This window comes from Monodon monoceros, unplaced genomic scaffold, assembly GCF_005190385.1.
Source record: "Monodon monoceros isolate NGI ecotype Baffin Bay Population unplaced genomic scaffold, NGI_Narwhal_1 Super_Scaffold_22, whole genome shotgun sequence".
Classification (NCBI taxonomy): Eukaryota; Metazoa; Chordata; class Mammalia; order Artiodactyla; family Monodontidae; genus Monodon; species Monodon monoceros.
The window spans coordinates 32,016,825-32,034,314 of NW_021703779.1; the positions used below are offsets into that span (position 1 = coordinate 32,016,825).

The window sequence follows — 17,490 nt, forward strand, 5'->3', positions numbered from 1 at the left end:
GAGCCTATTATATTTACTTATCTTGACTCCCAGAAAAAAATTTGGTCTAGGTATATTGGTTTGAGAGTTGTCAGTTCATAAGTTGTAGATGAAGCATGAAATGTTGAAGGAGGGTAGAGTATAAAAAAAGTAGGAGAGAAACAGCATTATTCATGGAGTTTACAAAATATCCAAGTCTTAGAAGAATGAGAAGGCAGAGTCTAAATAAGTTAGAAGGAAAGCCATGAAAGTATGGTGTCAAGAAAGCTAAGGGAGGGGAGATGTGGAAAGAGATGGTATCAACCGTGCCCAATGTGACAGAGATACACAGAGATACAAAGTTAATGACTTTGGTGATGGCTGTGAATTGGTCAGTGATCTGTGGTATCTGACAGGGAGAGATTCAAAAGGATTGCATTTATGCCAGAGAGGGATAAATGCGGGATGGAGAGAAGTTGCAACAGTGAATTCAAATTAGTCTGGAAAGTGAAGTTTTATGAGGGAGGATATTCATTTCAGCAAAGAAGTGGAGTTTTGCTGAGATACCTTACTTTGGAGGGAATTGGGTTATTAGGATGGGGATGAAGTTGGCTGTTGGACTTGGGGGGATGGGATGAGTTAGAAAAGAATCTCAGAATTCTAGAACTAGAGGTGACCATGTAAATCATTGGTGATATGGAAATATCAGTAAGTGATTTTTGGGGTCAATTCATGCAGTTGTTTTCCATCTTTGTTGTTTCCTGGAGACAATGAATTAGGTTGCACATATGCTATTCTACTTTGCAGATTCAGACAGACAGAAGGACACGACAGTCTCTGGCACATACGTGAAAGGAACTGCTCTTAGTCCTTTGAATTTTAATTATTATGTGATTTTATAAAATTTCTGTTTATATAAACATTTAGGAGAAAAATAAAATATGTAGAATTCTAATTAAAATATGTATGTATAATTCATTATCTTGTAGAGTGAGTTTGCGAGATCGTCCAGACATATTCTTGAATATCAAAGCTCATGTTGTTGAGCAGATTATTGAATTGTTAAACATGAGTAATGATAAAAAGTTGGAAAGCATAAGCTTTGGTCCTGTTTTCTTTGGAATGTCAAAGATTGAACATGCACTTCTATACAATAATAGCCCAGAACCTATAAATTGGGTAGCCATAATGCAAGATGATTCTGTTGGAGAAGAATTGGTAAGTAAGTAGTGCAACTTACTAATAACCAACAAGCTGTTTAAGTTTTCTAAATATGTTTTAACATGAAGATAGATATGATTTCATTTCATGTGTCTCCAAGGGTGACCTAAAAAAGTTCAGTAAATTCAGCTGACATTGAGAGTAATCTATATCTGTTCTTATCCATTTTTCAATAGTTCTTTTAATTTTATGAGGTGCCTTGATCAAATTTATGTATGAACATACATATTCTCTATATCTAGACTCTGGAATTTCAATAATTATTTTATGACCTCATCTTAAAATATTTTATTTTGTGTTTTGCCTGAATATTCTTTTATTTCTGATTTTATATTACAGGGTACAAATATTCAACAAAGAACAGATGTTGCTTTAAATAATCTAACCTACTTAAGGAAAATAAAGAACATAGATATTACCACATTTATCTCCTATGTTCCTAATGAAGGGAGGTTACAGCCTTATCAAAAGATTTTAATTACATTTTGTTTCAGCCCAAAGTAAGCAAAAATTAATTCCAACATGATGTTACTTATTAATGGAAAGTATATTAACCATACATTCATCAGATTGATTTTAATAGTAAAACTTGGTGGGCTTCCCTGGTGGTGCAGTGGTTGAGAATCTGCCCGCCAATACAGGGGACACGGGTTAGAGCCCTGGTCCGGGAAGATCCCACATGCCACGGAGCAGCGAGGCCGCCACAGCTGCTGAGCCTGTGCTCTAGAGCCTGTGAGCCACAACTACTGAGCCCGTGTGCCACAACTGCTGAAGCCCGCGTGCCTAGAGCCTGTACTGTGCAACAGGAGAGGCCACCGCAATGCTAAGCCCACACACCACAATGAAGAGTAGCACCTGCTCGCCGCAACCAGAGAAAGCCCGTGTACAGCAACGAAAACCCAACACAGCCAAAAATAGATAAATAAAATAAATAAATTTAATAATAATAAAAAAAAACTTGGCAGAAGGCACAAATTGGGTTTTTCTTATTATGGTTCTAAATATTTCTAACCTGGTTAATATTATTTCCAATATTTAAAAATGTTTCTAAATACTTCATTTTAAATTAAAAATCTCTCCAGACCTTGTGGAAATGAGGTGATGGAAGTTTTGGGTTGCTTTGGATTTTGGCTGCAAACCAATCTGTTCAACCAAGACCTTGTTGTCCCTGCAGAAATAGTCAGGTGATGGCCAGGGGCATGCAGTATGTTCTAGATGCCTCCAAAGAGGATGCAGTTGCTCCTGCCAGGGCCAAATGCTTACTGAGTATCAGGAATATTAAGCCTATAGCAGCTGCTGGGATCAACCACACTTGCTTGCTGAAACTCATACAGACGTTTAGGACTTTTGTCAATGTATATTTTTCCCTGTACTTGGTTTGATTATTTAGTTTGAAAATATATTTGGCAATGCTGTTTTAAATATATAGTAGCAATTTCAGCTACACTTGAGAGGTTGCAGTGTGTGACAATAACCGATCCAATTGTCAGTGTGCTTACCCTTGTTTGTAAGAAGGCAATGTTTAATGTACTTCTCTCTGTGGCAACAGGGTCACTTGGTGATACCAACTGTCCGATGAAGACTGAGTTGTGGTTTAATTTAAGGAGGGTAGTAAATCAAGTAATTGTTCTATTTGTACAACCTATAATTGCCTTATTAATCATCTCTTCATGCAGGAAACTTCTTTGGTGAATCTGTAAGAGTCTGTTTAATACACAATCTTTGAAATTCTAAATATTCTTTTCATGGCAACATGTTCATTTTATTTGAGAGTCTAGCATGAACACATAGGAATAAATATGATTTGTAGTCTTAGTTAAAGATGTTCTCACTATGCTATTTTGTTACCTGTGTAATATTTCACATCAGCCTTTTGTGTGTATGTTTGAGTATCCGCTCCTAAAAAGCTGAGCTCTAGGTAAGGCAAGTAAAGATTGCTAGTGCACAAGCCTGTGATGTAACCCATCTCTGTCTTTGGTCCTACTTCCCTTCTTCTCATCTTTCCTTTGCTTTTCTCCTCTGCCAAGATTAGGCTGTTACCAAATCTTATTCTCCAAATTACTTGTTCTCCTCTAGCAAGAATGTGGCTAGCAATATGTGCCTAGTCCATGGGAGGAGACAGGTACGTACGAGAGGTTTGCAGTTTCACCCTGGTGTAAGAAGGACTATTGTAGAGAATTGAACAGAGACCTTAGCTAGCAATGAAGTTTGCCTGGAAGGAAAATCCTTTACATAGAAAGTGGCGTTGCAGGCAAGACCTTGACAACTTAGTATATTTAAATTCCTCTTATCTTACAAATATCATCATGAAGTCATTTTTTGGATCTTCACATAATATGAGTATCATCTTCTTCTTGGCAAGTCTCAATGTCTTGTGCAGTAATTTTGGAAAATGGATCACAGTCACCTTTTTATTCCTGAATTTCGTCTGTTTGCATAGATTTAAGTATTGGGTTGAAATTCCCTTTTGAGAGATAATAAAGTTATCATCTTTGCTTTAGAAATAACTGACTGTGATTTTTTACAGGCTAATCATTAATGGTCAAAAGGATGATCCTTCACACAGGCAAGACTATGCTCTCTTTTTGAGATTTGAGTCTGTAGGAAGTAAAGATGGATTTTTGAGAGATGATAACAATAAAACCATCAAAAGTAAATACGAAATGAACATTATCATCAAATGTATAGCTGTTTATTGTTTAAAAGTTTGGACAGCAATATTTGTAGAGGCAGTTTAATAAAAATATATAATTCTGGACTAGAATAAAAATGCAAACACTCGAGAGACCTTAACATGTCTTCTGTGGCACGTTGAGAAAAGTCAGCCTCAGCATCATTTACATGATAATTTTCCAAGTTAGAATTTAGATGACTTTATTATTTTATTTTATTATTATTTTTTAAAATTATTTATTTAGTTAGTTAGTTTTGGCTGCATTGGGTCTTGGTTGCTGCACACGGGCTTTCTCTAGTTGCAGCGAGCGGGGGCTACTCTTCGTTGCTGTGCACGGGCTTCTCATTGCGGTGGCTTCTCTTGTTGCGGAGCATGGGCTCTAGGTGCACGGGCTTCAGTAGCTGTGGCACATGGGCTCAATAGTTGTGGCTTGCAGGCTCTAGAGTGCAGGCTCAGTAGTTGTGACGCATGGGCTTAATTGCTCTGCGACTTATGGGATCTTCCCGGACCAGGGCTCGAACCCGTGTCCCCTGCATTGGCAGGCAGATTCTTAACCACTTAACCAGGGAAGTCCCAACTTTGTTATTTTAAAATAACATTAGATAAACATGATGATGTAGAGTTAAGGGAATAAAAAAAGAAAACACACAAAAAAAACCCTGCCTTCTTTTCTTTGTAAGCCTAGGTTATCTCTTAGAGATTAATATGGGAACAAATGACCTATTTCATCTTTACCAAACCTTTTGCTCTCTTAGAATCTATATAAAGAGACAGTCACTTTATTTACTAGTCACCCTATTTACTAGAGCTCTAGTAAATAGAGCGTAATATCCTGCTATAGGATATTGATAAGTGCGTGTGCTTTGCAGGCCACACGTAAAGATGCAAGGCACTTTTTACATTTTTGGGTAACGTTGGATGCGTTGCAGTGAGGAAAATGGAATTGGTCTTCAGTTTAGCAAGAAAGATCAAAGAGAAAAATATAGGCAGAAGACAGATGAAATCCAGAAAGATGAGCCATGGTAAGTCAAGAGTCTAGAAGATTTACATGTTGGTACAAGTGATGTCATTGAGCAGAGTTGAACTGTGTTCCTAGGGCAGAAATTGATTGCTCTGTTACTATTTATGCCGTGGTTCGTGATATGGAGCTCTGTCTGCTGATCATAGACAGAACATTTATTCTAGGCTTGCAAGTTAATCTAGTTTTCAGTGGCTAGAGATACAGATGCTAGGTTTTCCTTAGAGTCTAGGATTGGCTAGTAAGACCAAGAGTGAAGAAATATAAACTCTGTTTATGGGATTCTAGTTACATTGCTTTCTCTGCAAAACAGTTCTTTCACTCAATTAGAGCTCACAATTCATAGGTACTAGCTTCTTTCTAGTATCTCCTAAACTTCATATTTATGTTATTGCTCAGCTTATATTCCATCATCCATTATTTTAATCACCTTTTCCCAAGTATATGTAAATCTCTTGGCTCAACTCCCATTTTGGATGAGTGGAAAACCTCTAATCTGATTAAATTCAACTCTTAGCCTACTCTAGCGCTGCACCTGGGAAGCTAATTGCGCTGGCGAAAAACACAAAACCAGGCTGTGAGGTTTCACTTTATATCTATAACCACTAATCCCAACTGAGTCCTGGTGCTTGCCATTCCTGCTGTGTTCCTGCATGCATTCACTTTCTTTCGATTTGAGATTAGTGTCACACAGCTTCTCTTCTCCCCTCAAAACTCCAGTCCTTCCTCCTTCATCTTCACTCTAAGGTTACAAATATATTAAGTGACCTATTAAGACATTTCCACTTGGATGTCTACTAGACATCTCAAACTTAACATGTCCAAAAAAAGAACTATTGGTTTCCCTATAACCTATCCCTCCTGAAGTCTTTCCTGTCTCAAGAAATGAAAATTCCATCACTTCAATTGCTTATGCCAAAAACCTTAGCATTATCATTTATCGTGTTCAATCGCCTATTCTACATGCAATCCGTCAGCAAATTTTGTTAACTGTACCCTCAAAAGTATATCTTAAGTCTGATCATTTCTCACCATTCTTCTACTGCTCTTCGCAGCCATACTTCGTTCCTGGGGGTTTTTTTTTGAGCATGCCAAGCCATTCCTAACTTAGAGTCTCTGTACTTGCTGTTTTCTCTGTTTAGAATACACTTTTTTTCTGGATTTTTCACATGATTTTCTTCCAGAGTCCCTTATATCTTTGCTCACACGTCTCCCTATCAGAGAGGTCTTTTGGGACTTCCCCATATCAATGAGCAGCCCCAAGACATTGTACGCTGTCTTACTCTACCTTATCTATTTATTTTATTGTCAGTGTCACCTCACTAGAATGTAAAACCCATGAGAGCAAGGACATTGTCTGTTTTATTCACTGCTGTACCCCCAAGGCCTAGAAAAGTCCCTGGCACAAAGAAGGCCCTGGCACTCAATAACTTTGTTGAATGAAAGATTGAATGAGCTACCCATGTCTCATCAAGTCTTTCAGATGACACTATTTGGACTGAGCAAATATATCCTGGAGTCCCAAAACACTTTTAATGTTAAAAAGCTATTATTGCTTTTACAGGTGATCGATTTCAGAAAGTGGAATTAGCCCTGACAGGCTCAGGACTTCCTGTCTTATTACAGTTTGATCCGGGAAGGGTCCTTAATTTTGCACCTTGTTTCATGGGTGGACGTTCAGAGATTCAGTGTATTATGCAAAATCGATCCAAATCACTTCCTGTGATGTACCGCTTTAAAAAAACTGCACATTTTAAAGTTGATCCTCAAAAGGGCAAGATAGATGAAGGATGTATGCAGGTAAGATAATCATTCTGTGCTTTCACATGCTTTAAATATTTTAAGGTTGGCTAAAAAACCATGCAGAGGATTAAAAGCTACATTTGTTGTACCAGTGCTTATAAATTTTCTCTCTTTTGTGACCTAGTTATGAATACTTTTGTATTGGTACCTATACAATACCCATAATTATTTGTTAAGTGCCTTTCATATGCCAGGAAAACCACTTGACACCGTAGGGAATGTAAAGTACAAAACATAGTTACTGCTTCTAAGGATTTTTTTTTTTTTTTCTGAGAGAATATTTATTTACCTATGTGCCCAGGAGGTTGGCCCCTAAACTTAAATATCCAGCATGGAGCTTTGGCCCTCCCACACGAGGGTGGATGCAGGAATGGGTCCTGGAGCCCTTGTCTAGGGCAGTAGAACCCAGGAACCAGAGATGGGATGCACCTGAGCCAGCGGCTGCTGATAGCAGCAAAAGGTGAAAAGGAGGTGGGAACCAGGAACTCATCCCAACCGCAGAGCTGCCGAAGGTTGGTCAAGCTTGGGTGCACACATGTGGGAGAATTGGAAGTCCAGTGCCATGTGCAAAGGCTGGAACCCAGGTGTCCGCCCCAGTGCCAGCTAACTCAAGACAGGAGAGAGGGGGTGGTGGCAGTTTTGCCACCAAGAGGCCCAGGTCTTAACACTCCTGTGAGGTGAGGTGGTAGGGGGGAAAGCGGGCACTATAGTCTGAGTACTTGCTTACTTGCTGAGGGATGCATCCCCCAAGGCCAGCTCTTCAGAGGCTGGTGTGGAAGGCGCCCTGCAACCACTGGTCATGGGCATAGTGCGTCTGGGGCACAGTGAAGGGTGGCAGGTTGAGGGGCAGGCTGGTATCAGGAGGCTCGTCGTCGTCAGATAGGCCAGTGTCGGGTGGGTAGGAGCTGAGTGTAGGGAGGGCCAGTCTTGTCACAGGTGCTTTCAATAGTTCAGGATTGACTCGTACAGCGCCCCCAGCTGGCACAGCAGGGACGCGTCCGCCCACCGCCGCCTAAGGCAGCGCGGCAGGCGGGGTCAAGGTGGGCGGCGTACAGGGGCTGGTCCCGGACGCCGGAGGCTTGGGCCCGCTGGTTGCGGCTGCGGCTGCGTGGGCTGTGGATGCGCCCCAGCTCCGGCCACGAGCCCCGCGCGGTGAGCAAACCTATGAGGCCGCGCGGTAGCGGCGGGAGCCTGGCCCGGACGCAGCTCGCGCCGACCGGCGCCTCGGACAGGAGCAGCCCGTCATGGCCCGGCGGATGAACTTCTATGCCGCCTCCTTCCCTCCAGCGCTCCGCCAGGTAAGAATTTTTTAATGCATTAAGGAAGCGTAAGACATACAAACAGGTAGGGTTCAAGAATGCAAGGTATCTTAAAACAGATCTGTAACAAGGTGATATAGAAACTCCAGCCTGGTAGAAAGGTCTTCCATCATAGTAACATATGAGCCAGACCTTGAAGGTTCAGTAGAATTTTCTAATTGGAAACAGATGATAACTTAATTGACCGAGGCCTTGTACTGCTGGTGCAGAGCAGAAAAGTTGAATGACGAAGCACACCTGTGAGCACCAGGCCAGCTTATGGATGTCAGAGTCTGCTTTGCTCTTTCTCACTACTCAGACAGCTCTTTCCCAGATCCTCTAAACCAGGGGTTGGCGGACTATGGTCCACAGGCGGCCTGCCGCCTGTTTCTTTTTGTTGTTGTTGTTGTTTATTTTAAGTAAACTGCTATTGGAACGTAGCCCCTCTTATTTGTTGCCTATTGTCTATAGATGCTTTAATGCTACAGGGGCAGAGTTGAATAGTTGTGAGAGTTGTATGGTTTCATAAAGCCTAAAATATTTACTGTCTGGTAATTAACAGAAAAAGTTTGCTGAGCCTTGCTCTAAACAGTAGCAAACATGAGTGCCTTCAGTTTCACCTCAGGTTCTTATGTTATCATCTTTCCTCCAATGCATAGTGATATGGTTCATAAAGTTATTGATGGAAGCTTTCTCCCAGTTGCAGTTAAGAAATGTTGTATACATGTTTAAATGCATGCAATTCATATGTATAACTCTTCCTGCTTCATTAGAATGACACTCCTCCCACAGTTTTAATAGAGCTAATTAGTCTTCACAGAATAACAAGTGTTAACCACTTTATGCAAAACGCTTTCTTTTTAATGGTTTCTTAGACTTTAGTCTAAGTCTCTTAGTCCTACCAGCATAATTCATTTTCTCCAGTAACCTGCATATCTTTCAAAACATAGCTGATTTTCTCTGATCAGAGAAACTGACAAGGATCACAGGAATCTGGTCAATTTCTCTTAGCAGTCAGCTCCAAGTGTTAACGACTTTGAAAGACACGATTACCAATTTCCTACAGAAGCTCTTCACACCAGGATAAGAGAGTGGAGGCGGAAGTTGAGAAAGAAAGTGGTGAGAGGAGCAAAATGAGTGAAAGACTGAAAATAGCAGTGCTACAGAAAAGATGGGAAATAATAGCACAAAGGAAACAAAGGCTAAGGTGAATTTATAATGTGGAAGGATATGTCCTACATCCTTTGTGTTGCTTTACTTTTGCTAGCTAAAATGTTTCAGAACCTGTTGTGGCATCCAACCTCAATTTGATTAGCATTATCTTAAGAAAGGGCTAAGTACCCAGGAAACAAGAGAAAATTTACAGCATGAAATATATAGTGGAAAATGATAGCAATAGGATGTTTTTTAATATACGGTAGGCATAAAATTAGTAACAGTAGATTAGGGGTGGGCTGTTCCTAGTGGTTATGTTGAGAAAATGTGTAGAATGGCCAACAATTTAAGTGGACATGATATGAAAAGGTTAATTCAGTTTGAGTGTAGAGGGGGAGTCTGAGTGTTTAGAGAAGATACATGGGTGACAGCTGATAAATATGTGGCTGAGCAGATAATGAATCACTGTTGAGAAAGGAACATTTAAAGAGGGTATAATAAAGGGTCTTTCCTTTCATTATTAAATGAAAACTGTTCTGTTCACAAAGGTTTTTAATTTCTGTAATGCAAGACAGACCTGAAGTATATTTGCCACTTAAATTTAGGTCAGCATATAATCTTCTGGGCATAAAAAGAAATATATACTTTTGTGCATCTCTGAAACCAATTTGGGAATTTCACATTGAGAGGGGCTCCTGGGAACACCATACGCTATATAAAATTTTCAAACTCAAAAAAGAACCCCATAAGGGACTTCCCTGGTGGTCCAGTGGTTAAGAGTCTGTGCTTCCACTGCAGGGGACATGGGTTCAATCCCTGGTCGGGGAACTAAGATATCCTGCATGCTGCGTGGCTTGGCCCAAAAAAACCCAAAATACCAAAAAACCAAAAAAAAAAGCCTCCATAGCTGATAGTTAATTTCTTAACATAAATTTTAGCCCTCTACATTTCTGGATTTCTTGAGCACTTGTAAGTTTCAAATTACTAAAAAGTGAATGTAGGGAATGTGGGGGACACTGGAGAAGTATGACTTCCACAGGCTGGTCAAATAGCCTTTGAGTATTTGGAAGTGTGGTAAGATTATTCTTTTCTTTTAATACCAGCTTTATTGGAGCATAATTCACACACCATAAAATTTACACATTTAAAGTATACAATTCAGTGGTAATTAGTATATTCACAGAATTGTGTGGCTATCAGCACGAATTCCACAACATTCTCATCACTCCAAAAAGAAACACAATGTCCATTAGTGGTCACTCTCCTTGCTCCCCATTTCTTAGCCCCTGGTAACCACTAATCTATTTTCTATCCCTCTAAATTCCCCTGTTCTTGACATGGCATATAAATACAATCATATAATATGTGGACTTTGGTTTCTTTGATTTAGCATGATATCTTCAATATTCGTCAATGTTGAAATAGGTCTCATTACCTCATTCCTTTTTATGGCCAAATTATATTCCATGGTATGGCTATACTACCTTTTGTTTATCCATTCATCAGTTGATGGCCATTTGCATTTGTTCCACCTTTTGGCTGTTGTGAAGAATGCTGCTATAAACATTCATGTAGAAGTTTTTGTATGGGTAAGTTTCCTTATGTATGTATGTATGTAGTTTTTACTATAGAAAAAGTTATGTAATAAAACAAAAGGAAACTTTAGAACTTCTAATACAGATCAAGGTGCTCTGAAGGGATGTGGCAGTAAATACATAGATTATAATTGCCCCACACTTCCCCAGTCTTATCCTCAACATTTTTTTTTTTGTCCTCAGCTTTATTGAGGTATAATTGACAAATAGGAATTGTATATATTTAAGGTGTACAACTGTTTGGATATATGTGTACATTGTGTAATGATCACCACAATCAAGCTAACTAACATATTCATCACCTCACGTTGTTAGTTTGTTTTTAACCTCTTACAAAATTGCAGGTATACAATATAGTATTGTTAACTATAGTCATCATGCTCTACATTAGATCTGCAAAATTTACTCATCTATTTTTTTTTTCTTTTTTTTTTTCCGGTACGCGGGCCTCTCACTGTTGTGGCCTCTCCCGTTGTGGAGCACAGGCTCCGGACACGCAGGCCCAGTGGCTATGGCTCACCGGCCCAGCCACTCTGCGGCATGTGGGATCTTCCCGGACCAGGGAACGAACCCGTGTCCCCTGTATCAGCAGGCGGACTCTCAACCACTGCGCCACTAGGGAAGCCCTACTCATCTTGAGTAACTGAAACTTTGTACTCTTTTGACCAACATCTCCCAACTTCCACCCCCTCCCTGCCCCAGCAGCCACCATTCTACTCTCTCCTTCTATGAGTTTGACTATTTTAGATTCCATGTATATGCCACATATAAAATTCATGTACTATTTGTCTTTCTGTGTCTGGCTTGTTTCACTGAGCATAATATCCTCCAGGTTCATCCATGTTGTCACAAATGGCAGGATTTCCTTCTTTTTTAAGGCGGAATAATATTCCATTGTGTGTGTACTATATTATTTGTATTCATTAATTGGTGAACATTGAGATTGTTTTTGACTCTTGGCTATGGCAAATAATGCTGCAATGAACATGAGAATGCAGATACATCTTGGAGATACTGATTTCATTTCCTTTGGTTATATACTCAAAAGGGGGATTGCTGGATCATAAGGTAGTTCTATTTCTAATCTTTTGAGGAGCCTTCATGCTATTCTACCTAATTGCTGTATCAGTTTACATTCCCAACAACAGAAAATAAGAGGTTCCCTTTTCTCCGTAATCTCACCAACCTTTGTTATCTTACTTTTTCGATAAATGACCATTTCAACAGGTGTGAAGTAATAGCTCATTGAGGTTTTGATTTGCATTTCCCTGATGCTTAGTAATGTTGAGCACCTTTTCATATACTGTTTGTCATTCATATGTCTTCTTCAGAGAAATGTCTATTCAGGTCCTCTGCCCACTTTTTTTTTAGTAGATTTTTTTTTTAACATCTTTATTGGAGTATAATTGCTTTACAATGGTGTGTTAGTTTCTGCTTTATAACAAAGTGAATCAGCTATACATATACACATACCCCATTTCTCTTCGCTCTTGCATCTCCCTCCTACCCCCCCATCCCACCTAGATGGTCACAAACCACCAAGCTGATCTCCCTGTGCTATGCGGCTGCTTCCCACTAGCTATCGATTTTATATTTGGTTTTACTATATTTACGTTTGGTAGTGTATATATGTCCATGCCACACTCTCACTTTGTCCCAGATTACCCTTCCCCATCCCTGTGTCCTCAAGTCCTCAAGTCCATTCTGTAGTAGGTCTGCGTCTTTATTCCCATCCTGACCCTAGGTTCTTCATAACCATTTTATTTTATTTTTTTTAGATTCCATATATATGTGTTAGCATACGGTATTTGTTTTGCTCTTTCTGACTTACTTCACTCTGTATGACAGTCTCTAGGTCCATCCACCTCACTACAGATAACTCAATTTCGTTTCTTTTCATGGCTCAGTAATATTCTATTGTATATATGTGCCACATCTTCTTTATCCATTCATGTGTCGATAGACACTTAGGTTGCTTCCATGTCCTTGCTATAGGAAACAGAGCTGCAATGAACACTGTGGTCCATGGCTCTTTTTGAATTATGGTTTTCTTCAGTGATCACTTTGTTATTAAGTAGTATATTGTTTAGCCTCCATGTGTTTGTATTTTTTACAGATCTTTTCCTGTAATTGATATCTAGTCTCATAGCGTTGTGGTCGGAAAAGATACTTTATACATTTTCAGTTTCCTTAAATTTACCAAGGCTTGATTCGTGACCCAAAATACGATCTATCCTGGAGAATGTTCCATGAGCACCTGAGAAAAATGTGTATTCTGTTGTATTTGGATGGAATGTCCTATAAATATCAATTAAGTCCATCTTGTTTAATGTATCATTCAAAGCTTGTGTTTCCTTATTTATTTTCATTTTGGATGGTCTGTCCATTGGTGAAAGTGGGGTGTGAACGTCCCCTACTATGATTGTGTTACTGTCACTTACCCCTTTTATGGCTGTTAGTATTTGCCTTATGTATTGAGGTGCTCCTATGTCGGGTGCATAAATAGTTACAGTTGTTATAGCTTCTTCTTGGATTGATCCCTTGATCATTATGTAGTGTCCTTCTTTGTCTCTTCTAATAGTCTTTGTTTTAAAGTCCATTGTGTCTGATATGAGAATTGCTACTCCAGTTTTCTTTTGATTTCCATTTGCATGGAATATCTTTTTCCATCCCCTTACTTTCAGTCTGTATGTGTCCCTAGGTCCGAAGTGGGTCTCTTGGAGACAGCATATATACGGATCTTGTTTCTGTATCCATTCAGCTGATCTATATCTTTTGGTTGGAGCATTTAGTCCACTTACATTTAAGGTAATTATCGATATGTATGTTCCTATTCCCATTTTCTTAATTGTTTTGTGTTCGTTATTGTAGGTCTTTTCCTTCTCTTGTGTTTCTTGCCTAGAGAAGTTCCTTTAGCATTTGTTGTAAAGCTGGTTTGGTGGTGCTGAACTCTCTCAGCTTTTGCTTGTCTGTAAAGGTTTTGATTTCTCCATCAAATCTGAATGAGATCCTTGCTGGGTAGACTAATCTTGGTTGCAGGTTTTTCTCCTTTATCACTTTAAATATGTCCTGCCAGTCCCTTCTGCCTTGCAGAGTTTCTGCTGAGAGATCAGCTGTTAACCTTATGGGGATTCCCTTGTGTGTTATTCATTGTTTTTCCCTTGCTTTTAATATGCTTTCTTTGTATTTAATTTTTGACAGTTTGATTAATATGTATCTTGGTGTATTTCTCCTTGGATTTATCCTGTATGGGACTCTCTGTGCTTCCTGGACTTGATTAACTATTTCCTTTCCCATATTAGGGAAGTTTTCAACTATAATCTCTTCAAATATTTTCTCCGTCCCTTTCTTTTTCTCTTCTTCTTCTGGGCCCCGTATAATTTGAATGCTGGTGCATTTAATGTTGTCCCAGAGGTCTCTGAGACTGTCCTCAGTTCTTTTCATTCTTTTTTCTTTATTCTGCTCTGCAGTAGTTATTTCCACTATTTTATCTTTCAGGTCACTTATCCGTTCTTGTGCCTCAGTTATTCTGCTATTGATCCCATCTAGAGTATTTTTCATTTCATTTATTGTGTTGTTCATCATTGTTTGTTTCATCTTTAGTTCTTCTAGGTCCTTGTTAAATGTTTCTTGCATTTTGTCCATTCTGTTTCCAAGATTTTGGATCATCTTTACTATCATTATTCTGAATTCTTTTTCAGGTAGACTGCCTATTTCCTCTTCATTTGTTAGGTCTCGTGTGTTTTTATCTTGCTCCTTTATCTGCTGTGTGTTTTTCTGTCTTCTCATTTTGCTTAACTTACTGTGTTTGGGGTCTCCTTTTTGCAGGCTGCAGGTTCGTAGTTCCCGTTGTTTTTGATGTCTGTCCCCAGTGGCTAAGGTTGGTTCAGTGGGTTATGTAGGCTTCCTAGTGGAGGGGACTAGTGCCTGTGTTCTGGTGGATGAGGCTGGATCTTGTCTCTCTAGTGGGCAGGTCCACGTCTGGTGGTGTGTTTTGGGGTGTCTGTGGACTTACTATGATTTTAGGCAGCCTCTCTGCTAATGGGTGTGGTTGTGTTCCTGTTTTGCTAGTTGTTTGGCATAGGTTGTCCAGCACTGTAGCTTGCTGGTCGTTGAGTGAAGCTGGGTGCTGGTGTTGAGATGGAGATCTCTGGGAGATTTTCGCCGCTTGATATTATGTGGAGCCTGAAGGTCTCTTGTTGACCAGTGTCCTGAAGTTGGCTCTCCCACCTCAGAGGCACAGCACTGACTCCTGGCCGCAGCACCAAGAGCCTTTCATCCACACGGCTCAGAATAAAAGGGAGAAAAAGAGAGAAAGAATGAGTAGAAGTAGGAAGAAAGAAAGGAAGAAAGAAAGAAGGAAAGGAGGGAAGGAAGGAAGAAAGAAAATAAGGAAAGAAGGAAAGAAAGGAGGAAGGAAGGAAGGGAAGGAAGAAAGGAAGAAGAAAAGGAAAGAAGGAAAGAAAGGAGGGAGGAAGGAAGGAGGGAAGGAAGGAAAAAAGAAAGAAAGAAGATACAGTAGAATAAAGTAAAATATAATAAAGTTATTAAATTAAAAAATAATTATTTAGAAAAAAAGGGACGGATAGAACCTTAGGACAGATGGTGGGAGCAGAGCTATACAGACAAAATCTTACACAGAAGCATACACATACACCCTCACAAAAAGAGGTAAAGGGGAAAAAATCATATATCTTGCTCTCAGAGTCCACCTCCTCAGTTTGGGATGATTCGTTGTCTAAAGGAGGGAAAGAAAGAAAGAAAGATAGAAAGAAAGAAAGAAAGATAGAAAGAAAGAAAGAAAGAAAGAAGGTAAAGTATAATAAAGTTATTAAAATTAAAATTAATTATTAAGAAAAAAATTAAAAAAAACGGACAGATAGAACCATAGGACAGATGGTGGAAGCAAAGCTATACAGACAAAATCTCACACAGAAGCATACACATACACACTCACCAAAAGAGGAAAAGGGGAAAAAATCATAAATATTGCTCTCGAAGTCCACCTCCTCAATTTGGGATGATTCGTTGTCTATTCATGTATTCCACAGATGCAGGGTACATCAAGTTGATTGTGGAGCTGTAATCCGCTGCTCCTGAGGCTGCTGGGAGAGATTTCCCTTTCTCTTCTTTGTTCTCACAGCTCCCAGGGGCTCAGCTTTGGATTTGGCCTCGCCTCTGCGTGTAGGTCGCTGGAGGGCGTCTGTTTTTTGCTCAGACAGGACGGGGTTAAAGGAGCCGCTGATTCGGGGGCTCTGGCTCACTCAGGCCAGGGGGAGGGAGGAGCACGGAGTGCGGGGCGAGCCTGTGGCGGCAGAGGCCGGTGTGACGTTGCACCAGCCTGAGGCCCGCCGTGCGTTCTCCCGGGGAAGTTGTCCCTGGATCCCAGGACCCTGGCAGTGGCGGGTTGCATAGGCTCCCTGGAAGAGGGGTGTGGATAGTGACCTGTGCTCGCACACAGGCCCCTCGGTGGCGGCAGCAGCAGCCTTAGCGTCTCCCGCCCGTCTCTGGGGTCTGTGCTTTTAGCTGCGGCTCGTGCCTGTCTCTGGGTTCCGCGCTTTTAGCCGCAGTTCACGCCTGTCTCTGGGGTCCGCGCTTTTAGCCGCGGCTTGCGCCCGCCTCTGGGGTCCACGCTCTTACCGCAGCTCGCGCCCGTTTCGGTTCCGTGCTTTTAGCTGCGGCTCCCGCGCATCTCTGGGGTCCGCGCTTTTAGCCGCGGCTCGCGCCCGTCTCTGGAGTTCTTTTAAGCAGCGCTCTGAAACCCCTCTCCTCGCGCACCAGGAAACAAAGAGGGAAGAAAAAGCCCCTTGCCTCTTCGGCAGCTGCAGACCTTTTCCTGGACTACCTCCCGGCTAGACGTGGTGCACTAACCCCTTCAGGCTGTGTTCGCGCAGCCAACCCCAGTCCTCTCCCTGCGCTCCGACCAAAGCCCAAGCCTCAGCTCGCAGCCCGGCCTGCTCCGGCAGGTGAGCAGACAAGCCTCTCGGGCTGGTGAGTGCCGGTCGGCACCGATCCTCTGTGCGGGAATCTCCCCGCTTTGCCCTCCGCACCCCTGTTGCTGTGCTCTCCTCCGCGGCTCCGAAGCTCCCCCGTCCGCCTCCCGCAGTCTCCGCCCGCGAAGGGGCTTCCTAGTGTGTGGAATCCTTTCCTCCTTCACATCTCCCTCCCACTGGTGCAGGTCCCGTCCCTATTCTTTTGTCTCTGTTTTTTCTTTTTTTCTTTTGCCCCACCCAGGTACGTGGGGAGTTTCTTGCCTTTTGGGACGTCTGAGGTATTCTGCCAGCATTCAGTAGGCGTTCTGTAGGAGTTGCTCCACGTATAGATGTATTTCTGGTGTATCTGTGGGGAGGAAGGTGATCTCCGCGTCTTACTCTTCCGCCATCTTCCCCTCCGTCTGATAAAGAGAAATTTTATATCAGAGGATAAGTTCCTGATAGTTCATGAGTTTCAACATAGTTCTGGAGCATGTTTATCTCACACCATCTAGAAAGGCAATATGTAGTACGTAAGAGCATGAGTTTCTGGAACCAGACACCTGGTCTTTCAATCCCAGCGCTACCATTTACTAGTTGTGTAATCTTGGGTAAATCCGTAACCTCTTTGTGCCTCTTTTCTTATCTGTAAAATTGTGATGATAATAATACCTAATTATAAGATTATTTTGAGAATTAAGTGTAGGGCATTCAGCACGGTGCCCACGAATTCATAATCGTTATATATATGTTAACTATTATTTTATTATCAAAGCATTTTGCTGAGTTTTCATTG

General features: G+C 41.1%; 1 protein-coding gene across 1 annotated transcript in view; it reads left to right on the plus strand.

The window, feature by feature from the left end:
* The window catches only part of CFAP47 (cilia and flagella associated protein 47), a 489,073-nt gene that overhangs the window by 14,706 nt on the left and 456,877 nt on the right, over positions 1-17,490 (plus strand). Inside the window, 4 exon segments of the mRNA XM_029240167.1 lie at positions 948-1,176; positions 1,519-1,679; positions 3,707-3,831; positions 6,436-6,671. Coding sequence (XP_029096000.1) covers positions 948-1,176; positions 1,519-1,679; positions 3,707-3,831; positions 6,436-6,671 — 751 coding nt within the window.